Source organism: Corvus cornix, chromosome 5 (assembly GCF_000738735.6).
Source record: "Corvus cornix cornix isolate S_Up_H32 chromosome 5, ASM73873v5, whole genome shotgun sequence".
Lineage (NCBI taxonomy): Eukaryota > Metazoa > Chordata > Aves > Passeriformes > Corvidae > Corvus > Corvus cornix.
In genome coordinates this window covers 21,949,221-21,972,282 of record NC_046335.1, presented here as the reverse complement: position 1 = coordinate 21,972,282, position 23,062 = coordinate 21,949,221, and the positions used below count along the sequence as shown (strand labels likewise).

Genomic DNA, 23,062 nt, shown 5'->3' with positions numbered 1-23,062 from the left:
CTCTTTAAGAACCTGACATAGGATAAGAGGGAAAGTCTTGTGAATTAAAGAAAACAAAGGTTAAAAAACCAGAAAACAGAAGTGAATTTTTCACAGTGATGAAAGTCAGAGGTGGATCCTCAATATGCTATTATAGGCACATGGAGATGAGTAAGGAGCAACCATCAAACAATAAACCAAAGGGGTCTTTGAACTTCTTTAAGACTGTAGGCAGTGCTCTGTATAATCCTTTTATTAGTAAATAAGGGAAGGCCTAATAAAGCTCATGAATCCATTACATTTTGGTATCGAAGATAATTGGTAACTTAACATAAAAAAAAAAACAACATTACCACTGGTGCTGTAAAAGACAAGTTTAGGGTCGAAAATTATCTTGACCAAGTGGAAAAGTGAGGTCAGGAGGACTAGAGCTGAAGACCTGTAATGTGCTGGGGTTTGGTTTTTTTCCAATCTTCTGCTCCAGAGGTGTGCCACCAGCACAGAAGACTAATGTGGCCACACAGCAGGGTGTGTCCCTTCACAGACCAGAACAGGGGTGTCTGAAAGGTTTGTTTCTCCTCTAGAACTACAGTTTTTATTCAAGATCTACAGACCACAACCACATCTTGCTCCTTCCTAGGCTAGTACCAGGCATTGCAGTTCAGGCCTGCTGCACAGGCTTTGGCTAAACTCTCCTGGCATTATCATTCTGTCTTCCCTTTCCAAAGGAGATCCTTCTGGGCCCAGCTGGGCTTTTTGTGTGCTTTCCAAGAAGTGGATTCTTGGAGCTGGAGCCCTGAAAAAAATCACACAGGTACTGGGATCTCTGTTGTTGTAAACATGTTCCTAGAAAATCTGAAGTTCATCCCTGAGAGATGGGCTGTACTCACCTCACCTGTGCCCCAGCAAAATCTGGGCACAGCTCCTTTTGTGTGCAAACAAACACCACTGCACGCCGGATGCCAGGGGACTGGTACAGCTCAGCTCCAGCCCAGGCTGGCAGACTACGACAACTCAACAGCAACTGGTCAAGAAGTTTTGTGTTCAAAGCCGCAGGCAAAAGTGCAGGTTAAGACTGCCACAGACTCACTCTGTGATTTCAGGTGACATCTCCAGGTCCTCAGCACCTGCAGAATTAGGGCAGGAATTCTTCCTGCTTCCATCCTCTGGCTGTGGGATTTCTATATCCCACGAGTTTCACAGCAGGGCTCATCATCCAACACAGCAAAGACCTTGTTACAGAGGATAAAAATTAGGCATGTTACTATACACAGCAGTAACTGTTGACTGCCCCTCCAGGGAAAAGAGTGATTTTCTCTGAGCAGAGTGGAGCGCAGCCGGCTCCCCCTGGCTTGGGCTCCATCCAACAATGTTTCTGATGTTGCAGAAGGCCGGCAGGAAGCTCCTAGCATCCTTCACTGAGAAGTCACCTGCTCCCCCTGGGCAGGGGCCGTCAGCCAGTACCCAGCTCTGGCCAGGCTGACCATGGAATAAAACCCGAGGTCAGGGCTGGGGCACAGGCAATGCATTTGCTTCTCAGCACTGACCCTGACGGTCTTCTTGTAGGAGGCTTCCTTTGCTGCAAGCAGAACTTCACATATTCCATGATGTGATGGCCTCCAGCTAGTCTTTCTTACCTGTGAGTTTTGCAGCCAGACAACTTCAAATGCAAATGTTACGGGAAGGAAGCAAAGCCATCAGGGCCCCAACTGGGGTTGGGAACCCAAGACATATAGCTAAACAGATCATCCCTCTCAACCAAAATAAATAGCAACATATGCTTCAGACACAACTGAATGACATCAGCGTGACATATATATATATAAAGTGCTTTATTGCAGCATCAGATTAAAGAATTCTTCTCTGTGAAATTTTGTAGGAATAAAAGACATTTTATATATATATTATACATAAAAAACCACAATAAACTTAAGGAGTGAAAGCTTAGAGATTCAGCACTTAAATAGCAGTGGGCTGGACAGAATCTTTGACGGGATATAAAAATAAACACTTGCTTAATGCCTACTTTTCTCATGGTGTTCTGCAAAGCCTCACGGTGTGTAAGGTGCTTGTATGAAGAACAACACTGCTTTTTTCTCATGCTCCAGTTTGTGTCTGTATTGTCCAAACCACAGAGGCAGCAAAGCAGAACAGCTACTTGGCTCTCAACTAGCTTTTGTGGGGGTAGTGGGGAATGGGGGGGTATCAATGCAATAGATTTTTCTACCTGCCCTTGGACAGGAACTCCAGTTATTACAGAAATTACAGGGTTTTTTCTGGGGGTTAGACTGGTTGACATAGCCAGTATAAAGAGGAGGAGGGTACAAATCCTGGGTAACACTTATTGTAAGAACACTTCCTTAGAGAGCAGCCAGTCTAACAAACAAATTGGCTGAGCTTTTGCAAGTCTTCAGGAAAGGCTGTTTGTAGAAGTCCTGCTTCCATGTGTGGTCCAATACTGAACACTAGGCACGTTCAATAGGACGTTGCTTTTAAGAAGTCTGCACTGATGGTAAATAAACTCCTGTGAGAATCTGATGATGTTAATGATAGCATATGGTATGGGAGTGGAAATACGCTCTGCTGAATGACTGCTGTTAACAAGCTCTTTCTTCCACGGCTTCAACCGCTCAATTTGTTTGCTTCCATGTCTCTTGCTGAGGCTCCCTGGCTCCCAGAACCAAGCCACCAGATCACTGTCACCCCGTCTTGACCACCTCTATATGACCTATCTCTTTGCCAGAAACTAGCAAGTGAATGATCATCTGGGCTAGAGAACATGTAGTGATCATGATAATTTTCCAGGGTCTAGGTCTCTATCCATGCTTATTTGGTTCTCTTCCTTCTCACCATTTACAGAACACTGGTCATCTCAGACTGCATGCCAGTTGGGAAATGGATGATGTCTGCCTGTATTTTGATAGAACCCATAACCAGAGTCTAGGGATACAGGGGTGTAATAACAGTTGAGTAAGAAAATTCAGTCATAATTTCATGGATACTTTTGTTTTACCAGCTACAAAGTCTTAGGTATGGATGACCAAGGATGCAATCTTCTATCAGTAACCAAGGCAAAAGGATCAACATACACTCAATAGATACAAAGACACCCCCAAAAGATTCCCCAAAGAGCTTTCAGACCAAGGATACTCACTGATGCTGGAGAAAGCTCCCATAAGCAGGACAGATAGCACAGGATGGTCAACAAAGGACCTCTGCAACCAGTTTTTTGGTTCAACAGTGCCCTGCAGAAGTACACGAAGTAGCTAGCAGCCTTGTGTGAAACCTCTAGTGTAGAAATTACTCCATTCTTCTTTATGTGTGCTTATTTCCCCTGATGCAACAAATTTGTTAAATAAAAGCTATAAATTTTCTGCCAGTTCAGCAACTGAATGTCCAGGGACAAAGGTGCTCAGCCTAGCTTCTCTGCAGAAAAGCCTCCAAAATATGCTGTGAGACACTGCCATGGACCTGTGAAAAGCTGAATAAAACCCAGGCAAGACCAAAGTGCCAACAGAGAGCATCACAATTCATGATCTGTGGACACCAGGTATTGACATTATTAGCATGTGTGTGTCTTCCTCCTCTGGAGCCACACTTGTGAGCCTGGCCCGGAAGTGAGCCTGAGGATCCATGGCTCGGTTTGTCTGGCCTGCCTCCAGCTGGGGACCTGGGCAGATACAGAATGGAGAAGCTGGGGACGTGGGCAGACAGCATGGAGCAGGGTCTTGCTTGGCTCAGTGCTTTTTGCTCCTCGCCAGCAATGCCATGAGCAGTGGCCAAGGTGCCTCCTGCCCCTGGCAGGGCTGTGAGTGGGAAACACAGGACTTTCTTTGAGGCTGTGTCACAGGTGCTCCTGAGACCTTCTGGGGACTGCCAGGGGACCAAGGACTGGTGGAGGTCTAGTGCTGTGACTTGCACAGATGCTACCACCCTGCTCCCCTCCCCCAAGCACCAAGGCAGAGGGGCTGAAATGCACACAAGGTGGTGTGTCCCCATGCTGACCTCCTCTGAGGTCCATCTACGCGTAGCTGTGGCAGGCAAAACTCTGGTGGCAAGGCAATCTTGCCAAGGAAGCCCAGGCAGCCAGTCTCCTCCTGCCCCACAAACCCCTTCCCCGGACCCATGGACCCTTCTAAGTCCTTCCCTGCTCCTTCCCAACTGTGCACACACAAACCCAAGAATAGGGGAGGCCCTGCTCTGTATGTGTGGCTGGGACAGCCCTGCACTCTCCAGGAAGACCTATCCCCCGTTTCAGACATAAACCAGCATGTGCCAGGGCAGGTGTACAGACAAGGGCAGGCAGCCATGCCTGCAGCAGCTCCTCAGATGTGGCGTGAAGCCAGCAGGAGCTGAGCCCACTTCACCCTGTGCTCAGCTTACAGGCTGTGTTGAAAGGTCATAGAGAATAAAAGCAGACAGGAGCAGCCCCTTGTTCCCTTCATACCTCCCAGCCCCTGCTGCTCCCCACATGCCAGGCCAGGAGCCCTGGACTGCAGGACTGCCCTGGGTGGCATGGCAGGCACTGCACCACAATAACCTCCAGCACCCTCAGAAATCAGAGGGGGACTGAGACACCTCTCTGAGGGGATGAGACAGATGGCACATCCTCCCCGTTTTGCCTGGCACCACTGACCCATGAGCAGGGTCAGGGCTGGCCAGGCTGCGCAGGGCTGCAAGCCAGTGGTGGTCGTGGCACCTTGGAGAGTGGCTGTGGCTAGTACTCCTTGGCCTCCTGCAGCTGGGAGAGGTACTCCTCCTCGGTGGGGTTGTCAGCACACCGTTGCCCATTGTTGGGGGGCCGGACGGCGTGATACCGGCTCCAGTCGCCCTTGCAGAGGATCCAGGGCAGCATGTCCACCTTGTAGTGCAGCTCCGGGGAGAACTCGGTGCTGATGAGGTTGGGGACACCAGCCCCCTTGCCACGGGTGATGAGGCGGGTGTGCTCATCATAGCAGCAGTGCTGGGCAGCCAGGGTGGTGCTGTCAAGGGAGAGCATGGAGCGCAGGCAGAAGCGTGCCGTCGGCTTGTAGATGTCCAGGCGCTCCTTGGGGCCGCTGGCATCCCGCCATCGGAAGCTCTTGCCCTGCTGCTCATCCCGCAGGTTGACGGCACTGTAGACGGCCTCCAGAGGGTAGGAGCAGGGGCAGCTGGGCAGGTCCGTCAGCACCTTGCTCAGGTACTTGGTGAGGAAGTCGCTCTTGCAGTTCAGCCACTTCTCACAGCTGTCCACCTCTGGGGGGAGGGTACCAAAAGGGTGAGGGCATGCACATTCTGCACCCCACTTTACCCAGCTGCCATTTGCCTGAAGCCATGCCAACACCACCAGTGGAGCCTGCAACCACCAGGCAGGAGCAGCCAGGCTCTTGGGATGAGCTGGAGCCAGGCTCCACTCTCGAGGCAGTGACAGAGGGAAGGGGTTGTGTGCTGGGGCCAGGCTGGCAACATTACCTCATGGTAGAGGGCACGTGGCAGGCTGGCCTCAGTCAGTGAACCATAAAGCAGGACAGTGTTGTACCACAGCTGTGGGAGCAACTGGGTTTCCCAGCATGACCACTGAAGCCTGCACAATGTAGTGGTTTGGGTGGCTTAGGTCTGGACACCAGACACAGGACCCCTTGGCAGAGCCCTGCCCACAAGCCAGCTATGACCCTCCCAAGGTCTGTCACTGAAGCCCCCAGTGCAAGGCAGAGGCAGAGGCTGACCTGAGTTGAACAGCTCTGTGGTGTTGTCGCTTTTGAAAGGTGTCTCCTCTGTGGGGAAGACCATTTCTCCTTCTGCTCCTTGAGACAGAAAAAAAAACAAAACAAAGAGCCTGGTTGAACACCAGGAGGAATGGTGTTTTTTTCCTCTGTATATGCACCAGACACCATCCGTCTCCCAGAGCCTCTCCTGCCACTTCTTTGGTAACATGGCCCTGTGTTTGGAAGGAAGGGCCAGCAGCAAGACTGGCCCAACGGACCTGAGGCTGTTATGTAAATCCCAGTGGATAGAGCTGGCTCTCAATATGTCAGGAGAGGATTTCAAGCTCCCAGTGTGAGAGAAGTGCTAGAAGTCACACACCAAGCCTGATGCCAGCTCTACCACCCCTAGGCCCCACACAACTACCTGGGGAGCCATGAAGCCCAATCATAGCTTCTTTGTGGAAACAAATCCCCATGGTCATTAGCCCTGATCACATCAAACATACCTAATTCTTGAAGCATGAGCAATGCCCAGCCTGCAGCAGTGGGGAACCAGCCCACATCAAAGTCAGTCAGACAGTCCCCAAGGACTGATATGGCCAGGGGCTCACCAGGGCAGCGTGTCAGATCGCAGGTCCTCGACTCCGTTGCTGTGCAGGCATAGCCACAGGACCGGGTCCTCTTCTGGTTGCCACGGCCACAGGTGATGCTGCAAGGGGACCATGGGCTCCACTCCTCCTCATCTTCATAGTCTGTGCATGGCAGGGAAGAGGCAGAGAGTGATGGACCTCAGCAAAGCTTTAGCAGGAGGGGAGACAACAGCCACCTGGGACCTCCTGCAGCTCTGCCTCCATCCCTGACAGGACAGTGCTGCCTGGGGCACAGGGAAGTGCCCAGCCATGCAATGCCAAGGGCCAACCCCGTCCTCGCTGCCAACCCCAGGGAAGCATCCCTGAGCAAAAGCTCTCATTCTCACAACTTTGCTTCCATTCATACCAACCCAAACAGGTATTGCTGCCCATCCCGATCCTCACCAAACCTGCACAACACACTGGCCATGATGCTGAAGCATCATCATGTGTTAGCAAAGGTTGGCTGGTTTTGAAGTCATGGCCAGGAAGTTGCAGGAGGGAGCTGCTGAGGTGCCCTGGCCCATCTGCCATCTAGCTCTCTGCAGCTCCTCTCCTGGGGGGCACCCAGGTCTGTGGAAAAGGCTTCTGGCACTGATGTCACTACAGGGACCTGAGTCAATGGCAGCAGCACTTGTCATAAAACATTTGCACTGTATTTCTCATGTGAGCATGCCTTCGCTAGAGCCCATGCTCCAGTGTGATTACATGCACGGGCAATTCCCGCCAGGACACTGGCATGTCTGCTGGCAGCCCCAGCTGAGTGCTGGCCTTGCTCCTTGGCACGCTGGCTTATTTTGTAAGTAAGAGCTGAGCACCAGCGTGCTGTGATTGCTGGTGCAGGGCTGTGGGCCAGGCAGGACAGGGGAGGGCAGTGCTGGTCTGCAGGGCAGCTGCACATGCCAAGAGAACTCACCGTAATTATATTTTTCTTTAAAGATCCAGTTCTTCTGCCCAGGCCATCGCTGGTCCCAGTTACCTCCTACTCCACTAAGCATGGACTCCTCCTCCTCATACTCTGTTGTGTAATCTTCCTCTTCATCATCATCCTCTTCTTCTTCCTCCCTGTCCCCTACATCCAGGTTGTCATCCTCTTCCTCCTCTTCCTCCTCCTCTTCATCTTCCTCCTCCTCGTCCCCCTCAGCAGGGTCAGTGTATTCCCAGAAGAGGGGCCAGAACAGGTCCTTGTGAGACAACCACTCAGAGGATGTCAGAGACCAGTCATTGCTTGTCTCCTTCAGCAAGTCCATCTCCATCTCAGCCTGAGGATCATCCACCACTTCAATGGTCACCTGGCGGGCAGATACAAGGCAAGGCAGTGAGCTGGGGCACAGCCCTTGGGCAGGCCTACCAGACCATGCACTGGTTCCCAGCCCAAGAGGCCAGAGACACTCTGGGCTGCAGGACCGTATGAGGAGCGCAAATGGTCTCTCCCCATCCAGAGGGACGGACAGAGCAGGAAGCACAGGGTGGCTGGTGGTCACCCACAGGGGCCAACGCCACCCTCAGAAACTGAGGGGTCACCCACATAGTTTGCTCCTGCTCTGTGGAGAGGGGCTGGGGGGGGCCAGGGAAAAGGCTGTGAGCAAATTCCTCAGTCGAGGATCTTCTCCATGCCAGCTATTTGCAGCTGGTAGTCACCAAAAAAACAGGTGACAGTGGCCACACAGACCCTGCTCATGAGATCCTTTCTCTTAAGGAACCAAATGAGGCTGGAGAGCACCACTTTCAGCACAGTGCTCATGCACACTCCCTGTAGCCTTCCCAGACCCACTCCCCACCTGGATGTTGGGGTTCTGGGCACTCAGGTCCACATTGGCCAGCCCTGGCAAGTTCTGCAGATCCAGCATGAACGGCAGGCTCTCCTCCCGGCCAGCACCACTGGGCTGGGGCAGCGCTGGGCTCCTGGCAGGCTGCTGAGCCACCCCTCTGCGCCTGTGCCGCCGCGGGCCAGCCTGCCCACTCCGCCTCAGCCCCCGTGCCTTGCCCGATGGTGGCAGCTCCTCGTCTCCTGCCGAACGGGGGCTGGATGATGCCGAGACCTGGAGAGGGAAGAGGCAGAGAGAGTATCTCTTGAGGGTGGCAGTGCAGGGCAGGGAGCAAACTGCTGCCCTGCAAGGACGGGTCTGCCCCAAACAGTTCCTCCACCCCATCTTATTGCAGCATCAAGATAGCAATTAACATGTTAATCAATCAAGTTAATACCAAGTGCCCTGTGCTGTGCCAGCACTCAGTCCCGCTGCACCTGAACTTACAGGTCTATTCAGACTGGTACTGCCCAACCCCATGACCACCCTCTCTGCCATCCCACTGCCCATCTCGCCTGGCTTTCCAGTTCTCACTCTCCCTTTTTGGCTATTTCTCAGTCCCTGCAAATGGGTTAACAGCAAGGGCTGCTTCTGGTCACAGAGTTACCGCAGCTCAAGTTTAATAATTTTATGTATTTATATAAAAAGTTTACAACAAGGGCTTTATGACAAAGGGGAAAACCTCACCCAAATAAATAGTTCTGTGGCATTGGTATTAGGGCAGATGACTTCAAGCAACACAGGTTTAATTGAGATTTCTGATGGTGTCCAAAGGCTACCACAAAGAGGGAAAGAAACTGCTGGCAGATATAACCCAGCTACCTTTAGCTCTTCGGGAAAGGGAAGATGCCCAGCCAAACAAGTCAACAAAACTCATGAGTGCTGCCAAAGGCTCTAAGTGCTGCTGCCATTCCAGGGGCACATGGCATTTCGCAGCCAGCCCTCCAGTCCCAGGAGGAGCAGCGGCAGCAGACAGGGAGCCCTGCCGGAGAGGCAGCACCAGCCATCCAGAGGGCCAGGGAGGCGGCCAGCAAATGCTGCCAAATGACTGCGCCCGCTCTGAGTTCCCACGTTCCTCGTCCCGCACTCGGTGCGTACTGGCACGAAAGAGCGTGACTCAAGGGGCCAGCAGGCTCCAGTGTGCCCGAGAAACCCGAGATGGGAACAACTGGCAAAGCCCCCCCTGCGGCACGGGCGTCCTTGGGAAGGTCTGCAGGGCCCCGCAGCTCAAGGCTGGGAGCAGAGGTGCCCGAACTCCCAGCATCTCCCCCAGCGGCTGCCTATTTCTGGCTGCCCAGCTGAAACCCCCTTTTGTTCCCAAGCTCTCACCCTTCGCGTCAGCCCAGTCGAGAGCTGTGGGATTAATGAAGAGCATGGAGTGCCCCCTCCCCACGGCGCCGGGCAGGGGGGATGCAGAGAGGCATTTCTACCTGCAATTAGAGCCAGATGGTTTGGGGAAGGACTCCCCTCCCTTTCATCCTGATCACTGGAGCACTTCAAAGGCAGCTGGAGCCTAGCCAGACTCTCATGAGCGCACACAGCCTGTCCCCAGCCCTGTCCCTGTACATCAAAGCCCACGATCCCTCCATCCCCGGGGGAGGGAAAAGAGCAGCAGGGACGCTGCTGGTCCCTTGGCTGCTGCCCAGAGCAGGCTGAACGCAGGGAAGGGCCGGTGACAGACTTCACCAGATGGGCCCGGAGGAGAGAGGGCTGCAGAGAGGAGAGAACCTGTGCTGCCCAGAGAGAGCGTTTGGGGCTTGCCCCTCTCCCTGGCGCCTGGAGGGCTCCTGTGGCACTGCTGGTAGCAAACATGAACAGAAACACCCCCCTGCATGCATCTTCCCCTCCAAGCGCCCTCTGTCCCCATCCAAACCACAAAGGTTTTGGGAAGGATGCATGGGAATGATGCCTGGCTCTGTCTCAGCCCATCTCCCAGGGCCTTAGCCCCTTGCTAAGTCTCCTGTCATGCCCCAGGACTCCTTGGCAGGCCGCAAGGAGCCCAGGTGGAACAAAAATAGCAAGAGGGGCTGAGCAGGCAAACCTAGCCATGTCCCAGTGCTGGCTGCATGACACTGCCTGCTGGTGCTGGGTTTGCTGCCAGCTGCACATGCCCAGCACAACCCCTGCACAGGAGACTGGCAACAGCCCTGCAAGGCTGGAATTCCTGCCCAATTTGCCAAGAGCTTGTTGGGCCGGGTAAGCTCACTTCACAGGCAACCCAAATTTAATACACATGGAAAGGGAGGTCTCCTCTTAGCAACAAGATCCGAGCTCACCCAAGGACACCCAAGAGCAAGCAAGCCAGGAACAGACTCAAAGTCTCCAAATTTATACTCAATGCCTAATTCAGATTTTACACCCAAACAAGCTCAAGAAATTCAGAGTACTGTTCCCACAGGGAAAATGTAAAACTGCTCCAGGGGAACTGGCTGCAAGAGTGTTGCAGGGCAAACAGAATCCCCTCAGCTCCCAGATACTCTGGAGGCATAAGGACGACAGGGGTGGCTGCCCTGGATGGCCCAGAGCCCCTCAGCAATGGTCACTACAATGTACCACCCAATGCTTCCCTCCTGTTAACGTCTGCATCTGAAGCTTTGCTGGGCTCAAATTTGTCCCTGCATCAGATGTCCCTCCTGAGTAAGGCTCAGTGCCCTGCCCCAGACAATCAATCCGTGGATTTAACAAGCTCTTAGGAGGCCCAGTGCTCCCTCCAGGTCAGAGCATCTATGGTATCAGATGTGTCTTCTCCAAGTCATCAAGGGTCCCCTGACAGCCATACAAGCAGCTGCCCTTGAGGTTTGCACTCCTGCTGTGTGACATCCACCCTCTCCTCTGCACTGGCCAAGGAGCAGCTGGATAAAGCCATCAAGGCTGGAGCTAAGCCACTGCAGTGGGCTAAGGGAAGACTTTGCTTGTCCAGAGGGAACACTCTATTCCACTGCTCTCTATAGAGCACAGGAGAAAGGCTGCAAACCATTGCAGAGCTGGTCATCAGCAGCTCCCTTCTCCTTCCACCATCATGGAAGAACACTTGCTACCACCCCACAGAAGCAGAGTGCAGTGCTGGGAAGCCATTAATGTCTGGCAGCCGAGCTCCAGCCTTCTCCTGCGACCAGCCAGCACCAAGCAAAGGAAAATGCTGAACAAGGAATTGCCACAGCTGCTCCTGCATACACTTGGCATATCCTACCTGTCTGGGAATAAGGATTCCCAGGGCAGGAACCTGAGAGAAACTCTGGGGCAGCACTCGGGAAAGAGCATGCACTTTCCATTTGTGAAGATCGTATTTTGACTGAAGGCTGTAAACCGGCTCACTCCTGCCTACCTACCAGTCCAGGAGCCCTTCCCACCTAGTCCAGGCTCTCCCACATGTAGGACTGATCACCTAAACACCCTGAGGCACAACCTTAGAGGAGATGTTTGGAAGGGGAAGTAACCAGTTAGCAATTCACCCTGGTGTCATGCCTACTTTGTACATAACACAGGCAACAAGGTGTGTGGAAAAGGTGTGGGAAAAGGCCACACATCATTGCTCTAGAGACTAAAGGCTGACATTTTTCCCTTTCTAGTCCATACATCTCTATTAGAATTGCTTCAAAATCTGGAGATGATGAAGAGAGCAGCCACAAAAACATTTCACGGGATGGAAAGACTTTTTGAGTGAAAAACTTGTACAATTCAATTTGTTTGTCATGCTGAAGAAAGAAAGCAATGACTTGGTTTTCCAGTTCTTTAAGGCAGTAATCCATCAGGCACCAGAGACTCTATAATCCAGAACAGAAACACATAATAGGAAACAATGTGCCCAAGTCAAAGCCAGACAAATTTAACTGAGGAATAAGGATCGGGCTTTTAATGCCATAGGTAATTAACCACAGGAACAATTAACAAGAAAAATGACAACTTCTCTCGTGGAGACTGTCAAACCCACGTCACTGGGCTCAACATGAGTACTGCAACTGCACTAGGGAAGAAATTCAAGGCTCTAGTAATTTCTTCTGCTCTTAAAATTTGTAATTTTGCTAGAAATGTCTCTAAGGCTTTGAAAGCCTTAGAAATGTCTCTAAGGTTAAGAAAGCAAATGGCCAACGTTCATGTGCTGCAGCTCTTAACTAAAAATTACTAGAGACATGACATTTCAGATCCTACAGCAGTTTAAAACCTGAAAACATCAACGGACTAGTTCCTGTGCTGTACTGCACTTCGGCAACCAGGAACACCACTACACTGCCACTTAACCACAGGTACTTGTCCCTCCAGCACGTTCCTCAGCATCTCTGTAGGCATCTCAAGTTGCCAGAGCACCCAACAGCAGTGCTCTTTGTAACTACATACACTACTGAGCAGAGCTGCCCCTCATCATGGGGTTAAGCCAATCCAAGTACCTTTGAGAGAACTCCTCTGGCAGCAAAGCACTGCTGGAGCTTGTGCATCAGCAGCCAGTGGAGCAAGCAAGTCACCGGCATAGCACAAGCTCAGAGGATGCAGCTTCTACCCACACCTATCCCAAGCCAATTATAGAGCACATAAACTCATTCAACTTGAACCAAAGAAACCTGTGCACACAGCAGTCAGATCAGAGGCAACATTCAGGCTGTGCTTTGGGCTTGTTAACACTGCAGTGAGGAAAATGACGTATTTGCTAAAGGCCGGTATCACACTGAGCTATAATTATAAGGAATGGGCGCTTTTGTTGCTTAATCATTACTGCTTGTGTTAGGTTTCCTTTGAACAGTTTTACCATGCTGTATTGAAACAAGAAACCACCAGAAGAACTATTGATCTTTTCCTGAATAGACCTTCCTTCTCTTTCCCCCAAGCTCTCTCCAACATTATTTTAAAATCTGTCCTGCAGTCTGTTGCAAACTTGCCCACTTATGAATTAGTCAGGTACAAAATTTTTTCTTTTTTTTTTTTTTTACCATAAAACTTTTCTTTTTATATTTACCTAAATGAGCTGCAAGGATCTGGAGGAAGTATTAAAAAAATACATCTTTGGATTGAAACTGGGCGGGAACAACTCCAGAGCAGGATTTTACTACAAAGCCATACTATAAAGCTATGGAAGTAGAGAAGGCTGGTTGGTTGCACTAGAAGGAAGCCCAGCATGTCTGGGGTTAGCTCTGGGGCTGCAGTTTGCAGAAAGGCTCATGACAATTTTTGCTGGTGGGACTAGGAGAAAGGAAGGTTCTTCTACTGCTAACAGAACACTGTTGTCTCTTTAAAATAAAGTAAGGTTGAACAGCAGGGTAATCACCAGGAACAAATGCAGTGTGCCATGATGCCTCCCTCCCATAGTGCATGCCTTCTCCTCTATGAGGCACTGCTCAAATAAAGGGCTTTTTTAGCCCAGCCAGCTGAAACCACTGCAGCCTCCTGAGGGCTGTAGTTTGATCCTCCTGGCTCATAACCCATCCACCAGCACATAACCTGTCTACTGGCAGTCTTTCAGCCAGATGGAAAATCCATGGGATGCACATCAGGCAAGTGACCTCTGCCAGCCATCAGCTCATCACCCACTTAAGGGATTTCCCAGAGCCGTGACAGAGCACAGCAGCTTCTAGAGGTGTCAAGAGCTGGGTGGGTACCTACGAGATAACAGGGAATGCAAAGATGCTGCTCAGTTCCTGTTACTGTCTTTAAGACCTTCTGAGCCACAACCCCAGTCATCAGACACAACACATTTAGACTTATAGGCAGGTGGCTTAGCAGGAGCTATCACTCAGGATTTTGACATGTGAGCTCCGGAAGATCTGCCAGAGGTAATTTAAACAAGTTAACACCTCCAGTTGCCTCCCTCTTCTTGTGCCCTGGGTTACACTCCTGCCCGCAAAGGGGCTGTGGCACAGGTGAAGAGCAGAGCCATGACTTCCCAACTGCTGTACTATCCGGTCCGCCTCAGGATCAACTTACGTGGGTGCTGGGAGGGGGGGTTATTGGTTTGTTTGTTTGTTTTTGTTGGCTTGTTCTTTTCTTTTAGTAAACACTCCCTTTAGGTTTTAGGAGAGTTCTACAAGTGCTTACAGAACAGACAAGGCACTTGGTTATTACGTGGGCAGATCCTGTTTACGACACACCAGCAGGAGCCAGCAGCAAACTGTAGGCTGTGCAGATAATTATTACGCCCTCATGATTATAATTTTCATGCAGTTATCAAAATACTTTAGATCATACGGTATCACTTTCTTTTCTAACTAGCTTCATCCCAACTGTCTTGGGTAGGGAGCTGCAGGAGGCAGCATCAAAGGCCTCCTCATGTTTCACATTTATTTTCATGTCTCACAGTTGCAACAACTGTAATCTCAAAACTCTTTCCAAGGTTGGTGACTCAGTTGCCCCTGAGGCAGAGCCAGCCCTGGAGCAGAAGACACCACAGCACAGAGAAGCAGCAGCACGCAGCACCATGAGGAGCAAGGACACAGCATAGCTGACTTTGTGCAAGACCAGAAATGAGGAGGTTGCCCAGGCTACTGAGAATGCTCCTTACCATGCATCCCATTGGCACAGCCCAGGCCCTCTCATCCCAGTCGGCTCTCTTGTGGGTGTGCTCATGAGTAACTTGCCCATGGCATCCTCCCACCCCAGATCACTTGTGACATAAGGAGGAAAAGTAGCAGCCTTGCGGCCTTTCACCTCACCATGCCACACTGTTGCCCTCCTCATGCAGATCATTTCACTGGCAGATGCTTCTCTACCATAAATATCTTTTCTCTCTTTAACACTGAGACAAAATTCTTTGTCTGCAAAACTCCCATTCTGCAGACAAAGAAAATGACCTGCTCCTCAGGTAGCCTCCAGCAAGGCAGGATACATGCGGGTCTCCCATGTCGTACTTGGAGAAGACTCTCAAGAAGGTTCACCACAGCTCAGTTTTTCCTCCCCACCTGCCCTGGAGGAGGGACTGGTCTGCTTTCTAGACAGATGAACCACACAGGCCTTGTAGTGGAGAAGCTGGAGCATACAGTTGGCTCTGCTGATACGTCCCAGCACAGCAGATGGGGCTGTCCTCGCACCAGAGACTCTGTCCAAGTGCACAGGTCCCAAGGGACAATTCTTGATGGGTGGTGCCTGCTGCAATGACACCAGCTGGTGGCAAGGCACCCATTACTTGAAGACCTTGAGACTTCTGCTGCAGTCTTGGTATGGGAGAAAGGAGACTGCATGGAGAGGTCCCCCAGAGAGATGAACAGACACACATCCACACCCTCTGGTGCTCTCTGGCAAATGCTCTTGCTGGGGCACATGGTTTCTGTTAACATAGTTGAGCAGTAATACACATAAGCTCCTAATGCATCAGAGGGAGTCGCTGCTAACTTGTTCCAGCTCTAAAGCCCATATGCTTCAGTAACCATTAACTTGTTCCAGCTAATGATCTGCATTTGCTAGTCTGCACACTGTAACTCTCCCGCTGCTCCAGCTGCGGCTTTCTTGCCTGCCACAGCCCAGGCAAAACTGCAAAAGGAAGAAAACCCCAAACACTGCAAAGCAGGTGTAGAAACTGACAGGACCAGATCAACACCAGCCTCCCCCTGCCTGCTAGAAGAGGTGGTGGAGGGGATCACAGGGCAGGAGGGAGTGCAGGGGGCACCTGCTCCCCTTGTCCCACGCAGGGCGCACAGGCTGCCCCTCCGTGCAAGCAGCAGCACAAGGAATGCAGCCAACCAAACAAATGCAAATCCATCAGGGATCCCTTCAACAAATGGGCACCTGAGCCAGACTCGGAGTATCTCCATGCCCTGCACAGGAAGGCATCCAGGCAGGGATGCTGCATCTTGTCTTCCTGAAGAGGCAAAGCTGGGATGACGCTCAGCCAGCAGCCCCTGCCCCAGGTGCTTGGCTGCAGCTCCCCAGCCTGGGGTCAAGCTCAACTCCTCTCCCCAGCCAGCTTTGACTTTCAAGGAGCCAGCAGCCTTAGCATGTAATAAAAACACACTTTCTCCAGAGGGGAAGGTGTTGGGAACTGCTAACATGAAGACATCTGTACAACACCTTGTCTCGATGGAGGTGCTGCATGGTACGGCACAGTGCAGCTGGCATTCCCTGTGATTTTGGCTGCTGTGGGAATGGCTGCAGGTGAAGGGGAGGGCAGGGAGGGCAGCAGGAGGGAGTGCTAAAGTGGTAAGGAAGAGAGGACACCCCAGGGAGGGAAAGAGATCGATTTTCCACGTGGGGCACCTCCCAGAGCACCTCCAGGCCATCCAGCAAATAGTGCCTCCTCAGCCAGCAGGGCCCTGGGGCTCAGCTGCTGGGAAAGAGCTGGGGATGCCTTGCTCACCCTAGGCTAGGGCTGCCAAGGCTGGGATGGAAGGCGGCTCACCTGAAGGGCACGGTACCCATGCCATGTGCCAGTCTCCAGTTGAGCCCTGCATGATAGTGGCAGTGACATGTTCCCACACCTGCCCTGCAGCCCAAATCCTGAGTGCTAGATAAGACCCTGACAGAGCAGGCCAACCATCAGCTCCTAATCCAAGATAAACCCACGCCTCACCACCTCTTCCCTGAGTGCATGGGTGTTTCCTGGCCTTCTGCAGCCAGGTCTCTACCTTGTGCCCATCTTGTGGTGCCAAGGGACAGCAGAAGGCAGCAATTTACCGCATTTTGTTCCCTTTGAAGTTGTATCCTTGCCCTGGAGACTAAACAACCTGAACCTCAAGAGGCATTGGTGCCCTTCATGCCAAGGGCCGCCCAGGACTCAGAGCCAGGTAGGTCACCATTTTTTTGCTGTCTTCATCTCTTAAGTACTGAGATGAAAGCACATCTCAAACAGCTTCTCAGACAAGCCCCCAGAGTCCCTACACAGAAGGAACATGGAGCAACGGAATTGCTTGGAAGCAACACCATGCAGGCTGACATTTACAGCTGACCACATAAAAGCACCAGGCTGCCCAATGAAGGTTCCTTACAAAAACATTCTACCAAAACAAACAAACAAAAAAATAGTCTTTACACTGCACTTTTGCAAGCTTCTGTCTGAAACAAAAACGATTTAACACTGAAATATGCTGCAATCTCTTCCTTGCTCCAGTATATTATACAAAACCTGAGCCTCTGGCTGGTAACATTTGCTTTGAAGGAGCTGGACAGCACGGGTACACCTTGTGGGCCTGCCTGCAGCTCAGACTGTCCCCAAGCTTCCCTATGGGAAGTATCAGGCTTCGCGTTTTGAGGATTATTCTGAGAGGAAGAGTACTTACTGCTACAGTGGACCAGTGTGCACTCCCTGTGCGTAAGACACTGACAAGAGGAAAGTGGGAATTAATCTCTAGCACACTCCCTCTATCACCCCACTGGTCTGAGAAAGATCATGGCTGGAGGCAGGATGAGTCCCCCAGCTTGCCTGTCTTTTGAGGAAAGGGTCTGCACTGAGTCAGACAATTTTGGGAACCCAGAGAGAGTGCAGGGCCATACCCTGTTGGGCGATTTATGCCTAATCTCTTCCCCTTACATGTGCCTTTTACAGGAACCCCTTTGATTATAACAATGGGGACGCAGCAGACCTATTTGTGCAGTGAAAATGGAAGAAGCCCCCTTGTTGGGCAGCTTCCCTACACCCGGCTCTCCTTTGTTTCTGCTGCTGTCTCAGCCCCAGGGCGGGAGGGTTTTCAACTGTGTTGACTAAGATAATTTGGCACTTCTCAAAAGGAAATTTGCTACAAAGGGCGAAGTACCTCCCTGCGCACAAAGAGCCCCTTTCAGAGCGGAAGGATGCTTCAGTGAACGTTTTGTACCCACAAATCCGACCTCCGCCAAGGACAAAGCCAGGGACAAGAACGCTTAATTGCTGAAGAAATGAAAAGGTAAAAAGCACATCCTCAGGCAAAATGACTCTGCTACTGACACAGCCCGCAGTGGCGGCGGGGATGTGGCTGCGCAGGCAGCCAGCACCGATCCAGCTGCCCACTCGTACCCCAGCGGGGCTCTCCCGAGGAGACGGGAGCCCGGCAAGGTGCTCCCCGCAGGGCGGACACGGGTGACAACACAAGCTGGGGATCCACAGCAGCGTGAGAGGGTGCGACCGCTCTAGGCCAACTGAGATCCTCTCCTTGGCCAGAGCCCTAGAGGAGTCAAGAGGGAGCAAGAGCTGGGGGAGAGGCACAGGGCAGGCTCCTGCAGACCTCTGTGCCTGTCCAGCCCATCACCCCAGTGGTCTCCCCAAACCAATGTGTCTAGGCTGTGTCAAGGCTCCCAAATGACAAGGCTACCCCGACTTAACAGTCTCCTGACAAACTCCACTCAAGCCCAGCTGATATTTCTTTCACTCTTCTTATGTAGTACAGCCACACCATGTCACCTTGGAGCTCCTTCGCTCTCTGTCTGCTCTCTCCAGCCAGGCATCACATCACTGCTATACATTTAATTTTTAAGCACTCTCACGCCCCTATGCACAGGGCAGATTGATTTCAATCAAGACTGCTAGCAATGATTTTCAATCAGGTGTAGACCTTCAGTTTTACATGTAGTTTCCCACTGCTATTCTCACTGCCTGGTTTAACCAGTAAATAATGTGTTGTGTTGTTGTTTCCTTATTTCTCAGGGGCCAGGAGCCAGTCATATCAGGTGCTGCACAAACCCATTGATTTGTAGCCAACTCAGCCTTTATGCTACGATTGATATTTCTTTTGTTGCCTTCCATTATCTCTTATCGCAGATGCCAGATTTGCTTTGCTCACAGCCTCAGACCAGGGGAAATCCAACAGTAAGTTCCAGCCTGGATTTGACCCCTGTCCCAGCTCTGCAGTAACACCCCGGGTGCTTTGGGAAGTTTGCTGACGTTACTCTTGGGCCCCTCTCTCAGAGTGGTTCCCTCCTGCAAAAGAGCACCCACCAAGCCCACCAGAGCTGGACCCTCCATAAAACACTGTTGGCTTGTTCTGCCTCACCCTGTCAGTGCCAGGATGCTCCAACACCCCCATCACCATTCCTGCTGGCACTGTTATTCCTGTGCACAACTACTGAAGCTCTTGTGTGGGTTCACACAGATCTAATCACTCCTAACGTTTACATTTGCAGCATGTTAGGACTGTGGCTGTTTTCTGTTTACCAGGAGAACACTGGAATTCATTGGCATCAGCTGGAAAGAATCCAAGCATCTATTAACTATGTTCAGAGCTAATATTTTGAAATCCAGTGAGTTTATCAAAACATATTTTTCATTTAAACCTCCTGACTTCATAAATAAATAAACTATTAAGTGATGTGATGAGCTGTATCTTGTCTCCACAAGGGACACAAGCTTTTCCAACTATTATGTTACCCAAATCTGAAGAGTCACTTAGTGGTCAGTGCTCCATCCTGCCACATTTCTGCCCACATCAAAGTATGATGTATCCAGCCTGCAAAAGCCCTTCTAAAACCCCTGCTGTACACCTGTCTGCTGTTTCTGAACCCACCTGCCTTCTCAAACGTCACCAACAAACCTCCAAATGAGCAGGTACCTCTCTTGTTAGATTTAAGTCACAGTTTGGAAAGAAAACTGCCTTTCAACTTTCTCATTCTGCCTTTTCAACTTCTAATCAAATAGACTGAAGAAATAGCAAAATATTCTCACTACATCTGTTGCTTATGCTGAGCACAGTATAATTCAGGCAAAGCTTTGCTGACCAGTGTCATTGCTGAGATAATGTAAATGCAAGTACTTGCTCCTTTGGTAATGCTGGAAATAATGGATCCTGACTGGGGTACAGAACTTTGGACACACTGATAAGGCTAGCACCTAAAAATAAATCATGTGTTCTCTCCATCCTTCCTACAATAAGAAGACTTTCTATCCCAAAAAACTTACTGGAAAACTTGTTTTAATTTTTCTAAATTTTTTTAGTATAGGAGTGCAACTCTAAGGCTCAGCACAGATTACAAAAATTCCCATTCAATTCTAAACCAAGGAAAAACATTTGCTTTAAACAAAGTTGTTAAATTAAAATAAATCCAAGTTATGTAATTGTTTAATGGTTTCGATTGTCTATCTGCTCTGCTCTGTCATTTCTATTTTTCTCCTCACAGCCCCCTTCATTCTACCCACATCTGTAGGGCATTACCCATAGTGTAACCAATACTCCAGCTGTGGCTGCCCTGCTGCCATAGAGACAGGACGTATCAGTGCTGCAACAGGAACCATCTGTGTGTATGACCCAAAATCACTCTGGATTTTTTTTAACCACCATGCTGCTGCGCTTGTGCTCTCTGCTTTAGTTCAAACAGCTGGGCATGACTACTCTAAATTGTTCCCTGCATGCACCAGAAATAGAGGATTTCATCCCAAAACGCAGCTAGAAGACATATGCGAATACCTACTGCTTCCTCCCTGCCATGAGAAGTGTGCCACCAGTACTCTGAGGGATGCAGGGTGCGCACAGGAGCACCGCCAGACTCCCAGAGGAATCCATTCTTCAACTTCCTCCTTGCTCCTAACCTCCACCCTCAAACCTTTGCCTATAACCTTGTTGTATGTTTGTATTTCTGCAAGAAGCAAAGGTCCCGGGGACAGAGGCCGCGCTGTGTAAGTGCCGAATGTGATCTTTGGCTGGCCGCACAACGCTCCCCATTCACAGCCATTCACAAACCGCGACTGACAGCAGCTCACATGCTCTCCCATGTATTTTAGATGTCAGATAAAAAGGAGCCTGAGACTGTGCCGCAGGATCCCGTAGTGGGGACGTGCACAACTTCCTAACATACAGCTTGTCCCCACCCTTGCTCCCTGCCACAGGGGTGCAATACCTTCCTGGATTTCAAGTGTAAATCCCTACTCCTTCTGCAGCCGGAGCCTGAGGGCACTCTGCCTGGTATTCGTCTGGCAATTGAAGCAGCATCTACATCTATGGTTGAAGTTTCACTAGCAAAGATCAGCACCAACATGGTATTACCAGCACTACAGCACATCATCCCCAGCAGTTCTTGCATCTGCTCAGTCCACACGCCACTCAAAACCATCACCAGGCTTGACTAGTGGTACTTGGCTGGGTGCCAAGTACTCGGCCCTCTCTTGCCCCTTAGCCAAGCATTTCATGTGGCAGACTCCCTTCTCACACTTGCGCCCTGAGCTTCATGCTGGCATGGAGTTTAGTGCATCCGACAGGAGCTGCCAGCATGACTCCTCCACAGATCAGACCCTGTTTTGGCATTAACTAGCAGTAAAGTATATTCCCATCGCTTCGCACCTCCTCTGCCAGTCTGACTGACACTGAAGATCAAACATGTTGCTTTCCATACTCCTGTGTATCGCCGGCGAGGACTGAGCTGCTCTGACCCTGTCATGCTCAAACTCCTCCTATCGCCACCTTTCCCAATCATTCCTTTCCACCTAGTTTTAGCAGTAGCATTATTTGAGAGAGTACTTTTTGAACACAGCTCTGCTGGCTGAATGACTTTTCCTCCAGAGAACACTTTCAAGATGGAAACAGCTTGTTTTGACCATCCAAGAGTCTTTCTTACCACCCGCTCTCCCGGTAGTTTCTTTCCCATTCCATTCCTGTCATCCCCATCAGGTCCCACCAGTTGGCTCCCAGTCTGACTGGACCCTCATTGCCTGCTGAAGTCTCCCCTTCCACAAACCGCGTTCGGCAGCGAGCGCGGGACAAGATCCGGCACTCAGGCAGCCCCGGAACATCCCCCTCCCCGGCCGCGGGGCTCCCAAGGCCGCCTGCCCCGGGGGGAACTGCGGGGGCGCAGGTCGCCGGCATGAGAAGGGAGCGTGGCCGCTCCGGAACCTGCCCCAGGGGCGTTTCGGCGGGGAGGGGAGGAGAGATGGTGGCTGAAATCCATCGTGTCTTAGGTTTCTGGTAGAGGAGAGCTGGCATTCCTGGCAAGGCACCAACTGCTACTTTGACTGCAGCCGGACCCCTCTCTCCCACCTGGGATGCTGGGCGCCGGGGGCAACGGATCTTCCCGGGCAGCGGGTCACGGCACTCGGCCCCGAGCTCAGCAAGCCTAAAGCATCCCCTGTCTTTCAGCCTCTGTGCAGTGTGAAGACCTGAGGCTGCCCAAGAATCCCGCAGGCCGGGAAAGGGCTCTGCCCCTCAGCGGGTGAGGAAACAGCCCATAAGAGGGGGCCCCCAAACCCTGCTTCTCCCCGCTGCTGCTTCTCTCCCCGGAGCTCTGGGCGGCCGGGCCGCGGGACACGTGTTGGATGCTGCTCCCGTCCGAGACGCACAACCACGTCCGAGAGAGCCCCAGTGACCACCCAGGTGACCGGCTGTCCCCCTCAGCTTTCCCGGGCACGGGAGGGGGTGCAGAGGCTGAGGAAGAGCTCGTCCTAGCACCCTCCCGGCTCTCTGTATTTCCCCAAAGATCGCCCTACCTCCGCCAGCCTGGAGCTCCTCTCCTTCGGGCTATTGCTGCGCTGTTTCCCCCTCACGGGTAGTCCTCTCACCGCGGCCAGGAAAGTTGTCAGGAAGACGAATCCGAGGATGAGCACGACTTTCCCTCTAATCAGAGGCATCTCTCCCTTCCTCTCTCCCCACCTCGCACGTTCAGGGCAGGAGGTCCGGCAGCACGCCCGCCCTTAATGCTCCAAATCCTGTCCGCCGAGGGGGGGGGGGGGGGGGAGTGAAGAAATATATATATATAAAAACCACCGGAGCCGGGAAGTGCGGTGCCCCGCGGGCGCGGGCAGGGGCCGGGGTAAGGGCAGGGGTAGGGTCCGCCGGCTCGGGCCACTCCGCTCCCTCTGATCGCTCTTGCAGTTTGCCGAGCACCTTCCGCTGTCTCGGCTCCCCCGGGCTCGCCTGCCGGTACCACTGATGCTGAAGGATAACTCTGAAAAGCTTCACAAATGTGCGCGGGGAGGGAGGGAGGGAGGGAGGGAGAGAGCTTCGCCTCCCACCCCACTTCCTAATCCTTTCGGCAATCCGAGTTCTTTTCCTCCTCTTCTCCTCCCCTCGCCGAGTCACTCCCCGGTGCTGCCGCGGCTCTGCCGGCAACGCCGGGCACCGGAGGGCGGACGGGAGGCCGCTCGGCGGGGAGA

The 23,062-nt window shown here is 51.8% G+C and overlaps 1 protein-coding gene across 2 annotated transcripts; it reads right to left on the bottom strand.

Annotated features, from left to right (window-relative positions):
• Window positions 1–217: 217 nt before the first annotated feature.
• ISM2 (isthmin 2) lies at window positions 218–22,637 on the bottom strand. Of its 2 annotated transcripts, XR_002045403.3 has the most exons (7): window positions 22,397–22,637; window positions 8,074–8,334; window positions 7,209–7,584; window positions 6,275–6,415; window positions 5,685–5,762; window positions 870–5,214; window positions 218–775 (listed from the first exon to the last, which is right to left on the bottom strand). XR_002045403.3 is itself a non-coding variant. In XM_010393381.4 (6 exons), exons 1-6 carry the CDS (start codon window positions 22,535–22,537, stop codon window positions 4,697–4,699), a joined length of 1,515 nt encoding a protein of 504 aa, XP_010391683.1. In that variant the 5' UTR covers window positions 22,538–22,637; the 3' UTR covers window positions 218–4,696. The 2 variants fall into 2 exon arrangements, 1 of the variants encoding a protein (XP_010391683.1); XM_010393381.4 differs by having other exon boundaries at window positions 218–5,214.
• Between the last annotated feature and the right edge of the window lie 425 nt (window positions 22,638–23,062).

Coding starts and splice junctions, on each gene's coding strand:
- ISM2 (XM_010393381.4), bottom strand. CDS start 22,537: ATGCCTCTGATTAGAGGGAAAGTCGTGCTCATCCTCGGATTCGTCTTC. Junction 6,416..7,208: donor TAAAGAAAAATATAATTACG/GTGAGTTCTCTT, acceptor TGCCATGCACAG/ACTATGAAGATGAGGAGGAG. Junction 5,215..5,684: donor CACAGAGCTGTTCAACTCAG/GTCAGCCTCTGC, acceptor CCCTCCCCCCAG/AGGTGGACAGCTGTGAGAAG.